Source organism: Orycteropus afer, unplaced genomic scaffold (assembly GCF_000298275.1).
Source record: "Orycteropus afer afer isolate SDZICR_OR568_19922 unplaced genomic scaffold, OryAfe1.0 scaffold00295, whole genome shotgun sequence".
Taxonomy (NCBI): domain Eukaryota; kingdom Metazoa; phylum Chordata; class Mammalia; order Tubulidentata; family Orycteropodidae; genus Orycteropus; species Orycteropus afer.
Genome location: NW_006921882.1, coordinates 3,912,873 through 3,922,192, shown reverse-complemented (window position 1 = coordinate 3,922,192; position 9,320 = coordinate 3,912,873). Strand labels below are relative to the sequence as shown.

The 9,320-nt window shown below is 43.0% G+C and overlaps 1 protein-coding gene across 1 annotated transcript in view; it reads left to right on the top strand.

Annotated features, from left to right (window-relative positions):
• SPO11 (SPO11 initiator of meiotic double stranded breaks) overlaps positions 1 to 4,876 on the top strand; it is a 21,939-nt gene extending 17,063 nt beyond the window's left edge. Inside the window, exons 12-13 of the mRNA XM_007951509.2 lie at positions 3,339 to 3,450; positions 4,757 to 4,876. Coding sequence (XP_007949700.1) covers positions 3,339 to 3,450; positions 4,757 to 4,876 — 232 coding nt within the window. The remainder of the gene's footprint in view (positions 1 to 3,338; positions 3,451 to 4,756) is intronic.
• The last annotated feature ends 4,444 nt before the right edge of the window (positions 4,877 to 9,320 follow it).

Genomic DNA, 9,320 nt, shown 5'->3' with positions numbered 1-9,320 from the left:
GGCTTGAACCTCTGGAAGTTCTCTGTCAATATACTGCTGCAAACGTTTCTGAATTATCTTCAGAATGGAAAATGAATTTGCTCTGTAAACTTTCACCAAAAACACAATTTCTAAAAAAAGGGGGTGGGGGAGCACAAGAGAAAATGTTGCGTTTTAAACTTTTGGATATTTATGCTCTAGTGAACCAAACAACTTACTGCATTGGGCAAATCTACAAAAGATCTCTTGAAAGTGCTAAAGAGCAAAGATGTCACCGTGAAGACTAAGGTGTGCTTGACCCAAGCCATGGTATTTTCAATCACTTCATATACTTGTGAGAACTGACAAGGATAAGGAAGACTGAAGAAGAATTGATGTTTTTGCATTATGGTATTGTCAAAAAATATTAAATATGCTGTGGACTTCCAGAAGAGCGAATGTATCTGTCTTGGAAGGAGTTGGACTATTCCTTAGAAGTGAGGAAGGCAAGACTTTGTCTCTCGTATTTTGGTCATGTTGTTAGGTGGGACCAATGCCTGGAGAAGGATATTGTGCTTGGTAAAGTAGAGGGTTAGTGAAGAAGAGGAAAACCCTCAATGAGATGGATTGACACAGTGGCTGCAATGATGGGGTCAAACACAGCAAGATTTTGAGGCTGGCGAGGACCGGGCAGTGTTTCATTCTGTTGTACAAAGGGTTGACTCAGCAGTCTCCAACAACCACCCCAACAATGAACCAAAGCTTTGCTCAATTTAGTATACCTATGTGTCATGCTCTGGTGGCATAGTGCCTAAGGCACTTGACTGCTAACCAGAAGGCTGGCAGTTCAAACCCACCAGCCACTCCTCAGAAGGAAGGTTGGGCAATCTACTTCCATAGTGATACTGCCTCGGCAACCCAAGGAGGGGTCGCTATGAGTCAGGGCCGACTCGACGGCACATAACAACAACAACAACAACATGTCATAGTATGCTAAATTGAGCAAAGCTTTGGTTCACTGTTGGGCTGGTTGTTGCAGACTGCTGAGTCAACCCTTTGTACAACAGAATGAAACACTGCCTGGTCCTCGCTAGCCTTAAAATCTTGCTGTGTTTGACCCCATCATTGCAGCCACTGAAACCCAGGGAGGAGTCGCTATGGGTCGGGTCTGACTTGAGGGCACATAGCAACAAGCAACATGTGTCGTGGTCAGAGCCCCATTGGGGTAACCTATTTGTGTGAAAACCATATCTAAAGCAAAGTCGGGACAAATGACCTGATCACTGTTAAATTGGGGGTTTGAAGAAGCTCTAGCTATATCTCACGTCAATCCCAGCAGTGCCCTCTGAAGCCACTCCATAGAAATATACCATCAAAGGAGGAAACAGTGTGGTAACTACATAAACATGACTTTAAGAGAAATCCCATAGGCCTCCCTTTCAATCAAATTGTCACCCTTATCCAGGAGCTGCCACTGGCAAATAGTCTGAATTATGGGGACATTGAAAAAGACTATTTGAAAGCAGAGCTGTACTGGGAAATCTGGGATTTGTTACTTCAGACAGTGGCTGCACCATCAACCCTACACTTCTTGTGTTCTGTTTTAAAACATACACCAAAATTCTACTTTTTTAAAAATAATTTGTTCAAATTCAAAACTAGATACTTGTGTGTGCTAAAGATAATTCAAAAAAAGTAGCAGCAGTATATTGATAGGGAACTTCCAGAAATGCAAGCTGGCTTCAGAAGAGAACTGGAATGAGGGATATCATGCTAATTGTCAGATGGATCTTAGCTGAAAGCAAAGAATACCAGAAAATGTCTATTTGTGTTTTATTGACTATGCAGAGGCATTTGACTGTGTAGATCATAACAAATTATGGACAACATTGCAAAGAATGGGAATTCCAGAACACTTAATTGTGCTCTTGAGGAACCTGTACATGATTGAGAGCTGTCATTCAAATAGAACAAGGGGATACTGTGTGGCTTAAAATCAGGAAGGGTATATGTCAGGGTTGTATCCTTTCACCATACTTATTCAATCTGTATGCTTAGCAAATAATCCAAGAAGCTGGACTATAGTGAAATGCAGATAGCACAGCCTTGCTTGCTGAAAGTGAAGATGACTTGAAGTACTTACTGATGAAGATCCAAGACTGCAGTCTTCAGTATGGATTACACCTCAACATAAAGAAAACAAAAATGATCACAACTGGACCAATAAGCAGCACCATAAACGGAGAAGAGATTGAAGTTGTCAGGAAATTCATTTTACTTGGATCCACAGTCAATACCCATGGAAGCAGCAATCAGGAAGTCAGACATTATCGCACTGGGCAAATCTGCTACAAGGGACCTCTTTAAAGTGTTAAGAAGCATAGATGTCATTTTGAAGACTAAGGTGTGCCTGACCCAAACCATGGTATTTTCAGTCACAGGCATATGAGAGCTGGGCAATGAAGAGTTGATGCCTTTGAGCTGTGGTGTTGGGGAGGAATACTGAAAACACCATGGGCCAGAAGAACAAACAAACCCGTCCTGGAGGAAGTGCAGCCACAATGCTCCTTGAAAGCAAGAATGGCCAGACTTTGTCTCCCCTACATTGGTCATGTTGTCAGAAGGGACCCTTTCCTGGAGAAGGATAGCATGCTTGGGAAAGTAGAGGGTCCGCAAAGAAGGGGAAGGCCCTCAACAAGATGGATTACACAGTGGCTGCCGCAATGATGGCTTCAACCTTTGATAACAAGGGTTGTGAGGCTGGTGCAGGGCTGGGCAGTGTTTCATTCTGTTGTGCATGGGGTCATCATGAGTCAGAGCTGACTCAATGGCACCTAACAACAACACCACCTATGTGTGTGGGGGGTGTGTGTGTGAGAGAGAGAGAGAGAGAGAATGAATTAAGCAGGAATAATCAAGCTTCCCTGGCCCAGACTGACAAAGAATCAAGTACTCAGTGGAACCTGGATGGTCAGTGAACGTCTCTGTGGCTGGCCACGCACACTGGCACTCCCTGCTCCAAGCTGGGAGGCTTCTCACCATCCATTCTTAGGCTGCAGCGATATGCATGGTGTTAGCAGATTGACAGGTAGATTTGCACTGTTTTCCTAGCTGTCGTTTCTTAGTTTCTTAAAAGAGCACAAGTATAGGCGAAGCAGAAACCTTTGAGTTTTAGGAGCGCTTGGCTTTTGCTGGTGGTTTTATTTCCACTATTGTTTTAGGCACTTGACTGCTAACCAGGTGGTTCAAACCCACCAGCCACTCCTTGGAAGGAAGATTGGGCAATCTACTTCTGTAGAGATACCGCCTCGGAAACCCAAGGAGGGGTCTCTATTGGGTCTGACTCGACAGCACATAACAACAACAACATTGTTTTCTAGATTAAATATTCCTAAGAGCACTTTAATTCCACTGACAAAACGGGACCAGATGAAGCTGGACAGTATCCTGAGGAGACCTTACATTACCTGCCAACCATTTTGGAGAAAAGAAGTATGTGTCTTTTTAAAATGGATTTTTTAATGCATATTATTGAAATATAATGTATGTACAGTGAAGTACACAAAACTAAAGTGACATGAGTGTTCTGGTTACCTAGTGCCACTCTGACAAGAACATACCACAAATGGGATGGCTGAACTAACAGGAGTTTATTCTCTCATAGTTTGGAGGCTTTAAGTCCAAGTTAAAAGTGCCAAGCTCTAGGGGCTGGGTGAAAGCCCCTCAGCCTTGGGATTCAGCTCTGCCTCCAGCTCCCAGCCCACTGAAGCTAGAGGCTTTTCTTCACTCAGACAGCTGCTGGCTGCTAAGGCTAATAAGCCCAAGGTTGACTAAAAAGCACAGTCCCGATGTTACCAAACCACACAACAGGCTATTAATTCAAATCCATCGTAAGTCCCCAAGTCGGCAGAGCATGACAGGCTGCTGAACAACAACCTGGCTACGTGCAGGGTTCAAGCATGCCACAAGCTAGAGACCATTCCCAAAGCTCTTCTTATATACGGGAAACAGACCCTATACCCAAAGCAGCTACTCAGCTGCTTGTGGTAGATGCCACCATAGAGTTGACTGCCAGTCTCATCATGGGGAATAACTACCACCAGCTGCCCAGCCACTCAACCAGGCCCAGCCAAGTTGACAAACAAACATAACCACCACAGTGCCTAATCCACTTCTGTATAGTTCTTTCAAAGCTCAGGGCTCCAGGATTATCTTCTGTATTTCTGTCAACTGGTTTTTCTCTTCTTTGTTGAAGAGGGTCTGTGTCACTTGTCTGCCTATTCCTCCATCTTACCGGAAGTCCCCCTATAATGGAAATGTTTTAAGTTTGACTGCCTTTTGCTTTAGTAGTGGCTCTTCATATAATACTTTGAAAACAGCCTCGTTGGAATGTTGTAGAGCCGACAGCCATTGTTAGTGTTGCCTGGCAGTAAATAGTGGTTAAAGCATCGAATCGTATGAATACTAGTGAGACCAACAGAATGGAGACGGTCCATTTTCAGCCTCATCAGAGTTCTCTAACCATCATCTGTGGCTGTATCATTGGCTGGGGTGGGGGGTGGAAGAGGAAGAAAAAGAAAGCATTTTAAAGAGCCCAATCCACTCGTAGTTACTGAAGGCACGCATAGTAGATAATCCCCGATAGTTTTAGCTATAGTAGCCCCAGACAATTCCAGCTGACCCTAAAGTCTGCTGGTCATGGTTTTGGAGAATAAAGTCAGTCTGGATGCAGCGTTTGTTGGATCGACAGAAATGCAGGAAGGAGCTCTCTCTGACTGTATTGTACTTTTGTTTACAGATGGAAATAATGACAGCGTCGAAAATGAAGGCAGAAATTCAAGCTTTGACCTTCATATCATCTGATTACCTTTCCAGAGTATACTTACCTAACAAATTAAAGTTTGGAGGATGGATATAAAAATGTGTCAGAAGGATCTGTTCTGTTTTAAATGGTAAATAATGTTGTGGAAGGAACATATTATAAGGGTTAAATAACATAACTTCTCGCTAGTATCTTTTTCTCCAAATAAATGCTATTGTATTATTCTCCAAATAAATGTATTGTAATTTTCCTTAAAGGCTACATTTTATTCTTCTCTATAGTGATTAATTTCTCTCCCATGGTTAAGTCAGTTGTAAAAGAATATGTTACTTTGACTTTTCAGTTTTATTTGGAAAAACAATTAGTATTTTTATCAATTATTATTTTCAAACTGAAAAATTTTTTTCTTTCTACAATATAACTAATGTTAAGGTATGAAATGTTTCATTAGTGACAGAAAAATAATGATAATTACTAAACTTTAGATGCTAAACTATCCAGGAATCTCTTCTGAGTGGCACAGCCCTTCGCCATCAAGTGTAAGGCAGTGCCCCACTCCTTCCTTCCCTTATAGAATTAGTAACATTTATTATGAATCAGTGTTGGGGTTGATGTCTTTAGGGTTTGGTTGCATTTTTTAACATAGCTTTTATTGATAACATTCTCTCTTTAAATTTTTTTCCCCCAGGGTTTTAATGGGTTATCGCTCCACTTGTTGTTGTTGTTATGTGCCATAGAGTCGGCTCAACTCATAGCAACCCCTCCTGGGGTTTCCGAGGTGGTATCACTACAGAAGTAGATTGCCCATCCTTCCTTCCAAGGAGTGGCTGGTGGGTTTGAATTGCCAGCTCCACTTAGTTCACTTGAATTCTTCTCTAGTCTGGGTTTATAGAATAAAGAATTTGAGTTTTAGACTTACAGAAGCCAGTCTGCACAAATATGCCAACGGACCGCGGGACCATCAGGGAGGTCACTGATTCTGTCAACGTGCATAACCCCTCCCAGTAGGCCCACTAAGCGAAGCTCAGCTTTTCGAGGTGAGAAAACGGACGAGGAATTATTGTTGAAGGCACATGGTGGCAGACATGTCCAAGAAACACTGCGGGGATCTGATCCCTTCGTGATCTTGTGATAGATGAGTGTGTGCAGACGGCGACAAGTGGACAGCAGGACGATACCGGATGGCAGTGATCTGAGCAAATGGCAGCCACATGTTAGAAGCCTTGGAATAAGCATGTGCGGTGGCTGGCTGTGTCCAGAAGAGAAATCGAGGGCGCCCACGTTCCCCCCCACCAAGGGTGTGTTTCGCTATGATATGAAAATGAGGCTGTTCACATTCTTCGAAGGAAGTTCTTCTGTTAGCTAAACTTTTGTAATAGTTCCAAACCAGAGATCTACAGAGGCTGCTTTTCAGTCAGGCACTTCTCTCACAGGATGTGATCTTCCCCAAAATCTATCGGAATTCTTCCAGGGATGAGTTTTATTATTTTATTCTGTATATCAGTAAACTTTAACTGCACGGAGATTGTAATTGTCATCTCTTGTTCAGGTAGTCCCTGACCTATTCAAGTTACGATGAACCACCTTTACAACTATTTTGTACATCCTTTCCTCTGGTAGCATAGTGCCTAAGGCACTTGACTGCTAACCAGAAGGTTCAAACCCACCAGCCACTCCTGGGAAGGAAGGTTGGGCAATCTACTTCCGTAGTGATACCGCCTTGGAGGGGTCACTATGAGTCGGGTCTGACTCGACGGCAAAACAACACCACCACCAATCCTCCGTCATATGTAACACAATGTTGTACACATAATTTGTTGATGTTCTCATTCCCAGATGTTCAAAGATTGGATTTCTAGATACTGGTAATAAAAGGCAATGATAATGAGAAAAAAAAAAAGTATTCACTAATGTCAGGACCCACTTACAATGGACTTGTGGAAATAGAACCCCACCATAAGTCAGGGACTACCTGTTATTGAATTGTAAGCAAGAATATGCATTTATAGGAAAAGTATAGAAACATCGTGTTACTCACTTTACAAAGAGCAATGGTGACAATAACAGAAAAACAATAAAAATACCATTCTGGGCACTTGTATGTACCAAGCTACACACACACCTTATTTACTTCTCCCAAGAGCCATAGGAAGTTGGTAACATCCACAGTCAACAGGTGAGGACGTGAGGCTGTTACGTGTGCAGTGTGCAGAGCCACCCAGCCAGAGTGTGCAGAATGGGTGCAAGAGCAGAACCAGCTCCAGAATATGTGGGAGCCGGTGCAAAATGCAGAATGTAGCGTCCCTTATTTAAAAGTGGGAGTGCTGGTGGCCCAGTGCCTAAAGCATTTGACTGCTAACCAGAAGGCTGGCGGTTCAAACCCACCAGCCACTCCTGGGAAGGAAAACTGGGCAATCTACTTCCGTAGTGGTACCACCTCGGAAACCCAATGAGGGGTCACTATGAGTTGAATCGACTCGATGGCAGTGAGTTTGGGTTTTTTGGAGTTTATTTAAAAGTTATTAAGAATTTCAAGATGAGGAAGCAAAGAATTAAACCAGTGTGGGACCCTTAGCATGAAGCCCTATGTGATTGGACATGTGTCACACACCCTGGAAGCTGGCCCTGCTCAGGAGGCTGGAGTAGGGATTGCTTTTGTACTACAGTTTGGGTGAAAGTTTGCAGAGCACATCAGTTTTCCAGTCGACGATTTATGCACATTTTGTTTCATGACATTAGTTGCAATTCCTTCAGGGTAACAGCACTCTTCCTGCTGCCTCCCAGGTCCATTTGTCTTGGTCTCTTCCTGCCTTCTGAGCTGTGTTTTTGGGCAAATGGTGCCCTTTTGGTCTCGTTTGGTTGCTGGAACGGAGGCGCATATTCCTCCCTGGTATTGTTACTCACTTTATAGGCCTGTCTGTCGTTTGGCTGAAAGTTGACTCCTGCAGGTGGCTTCAGTTCCAGGCTTGAAAGTTGTCTCAGGGCCACAGTCTCCAGGGCTCTGCTTGTCTCTGTGAGACCAGTAAGTGTTCCTTATGTTTTTCATTGTGTTCTACACTTTTGCCTCTCCCTCTCTGTCCAGAACTTTCTTTTGTGATTCTGATCAGAGCAGACAGTAACGGTCGTGGGGCACCATCTAGTTCTTTGGATCTCTGAGTATGGAGTAAGGATTATTGTGCTGGTGGTATGTTCAGTAGATTCCCACTCATGGCTACCTATATGACAGCATAGAGCTGCCCTGTAGGGTTTTCTTGGCTCTAATCTTTACAGAGGAGCTCTGGAGCACACTGGTTAATGCATCTGACTGCTAATCCCAAAGATCGGCAGTTTGAACTCACCAGCTGCTCTGTGGTAGAAAGATGAAGCAGTCTGCTCCTGTATAGATTTGTAATCATGGAAACCCTATGGGGGAAGTTCTGCTCTATAGGGTCGCTGCGACTTAGAATTGACTCAATAGGAGTGGGTTTGGTTTTTAGGTTTAATCTCTATGGGAGTAGATCACCAAGTCTTTCTCTCACACAGTTGCTGGGTGAGTTTGAACCGCCAACCTTTTGATTAGCAGCTGAGCACTTAACCACTGTGCCAGCAGGCTTCCTGTAGTGAGGATCGGACAGCAGACAATATAACAACAAAGAAAATGTTTATATGGCACTTTATGTACCAGGCATTTTCTCACCCACTTTGTGATCATCAGCTTATCTCATCTTCACAGAAACTGTATGAGCTAGGTGCTTTCATCATCACCCCTGTTTCACAGGAGAGAAAACAAAGGTACAGAGAAGTTAAGCAACTTTCCCAAGGTCACACAGCCAATCGACAGCATGAACTTGCACCCAGAAGTTCTGGCTCCAAAACCTAGGCCTTTAACCTCTACACTGTATATTTCCAAGTTCTAGTACAGACTTCACACCTGGCTGGCAGCACCCTGCTTGAGAAGGTCCATGGTGCTTACTGTCTGCTAGATGTCAAGTCACAAGCTCCCTGATGCCATGCCTCCCGCCTGTCACTGCAGAGCCAGCATTTCATTGTAAGAGCATACTGGCATGCCGCTCATTTGACTGACTTGTGAGACTATCAATAATTCTAAAAACGTTTTTATATATTACAAAATATCTCTCTGAATTTATATCATAATTCCTCCCTTAATGCCAAATAATATCACTGAACTTGGATGAGTTTTGCCAAGGAGAAAGAGCACTAACAGAAAGATATGTTTAAACCACAAAAGTCTGGATTAGGATATACTGTCAAAATGGGAAAGGATGAAAAATCTACAGTAGTTGTGAACATTTGAAAATAAAATTGAAAAAGGCTAGTTTGGTGTCGTTACAGAACTTCTACATGGTAGGGAAGTCAAGACAACTACAAGATAGAATGGACTGTTCTAAACTTGGGAAGAAAACTAGAAATCACAGGGTAACCTCAAAGTAAAATGTAAACCTTCATATCAAAAAAGAGGACCAGCATAAATATTCAGCAAATACTAAAACAATAGCAATGAAGGAAGTGATAACAGGATTCATAAACAAAAGGAGCTCAG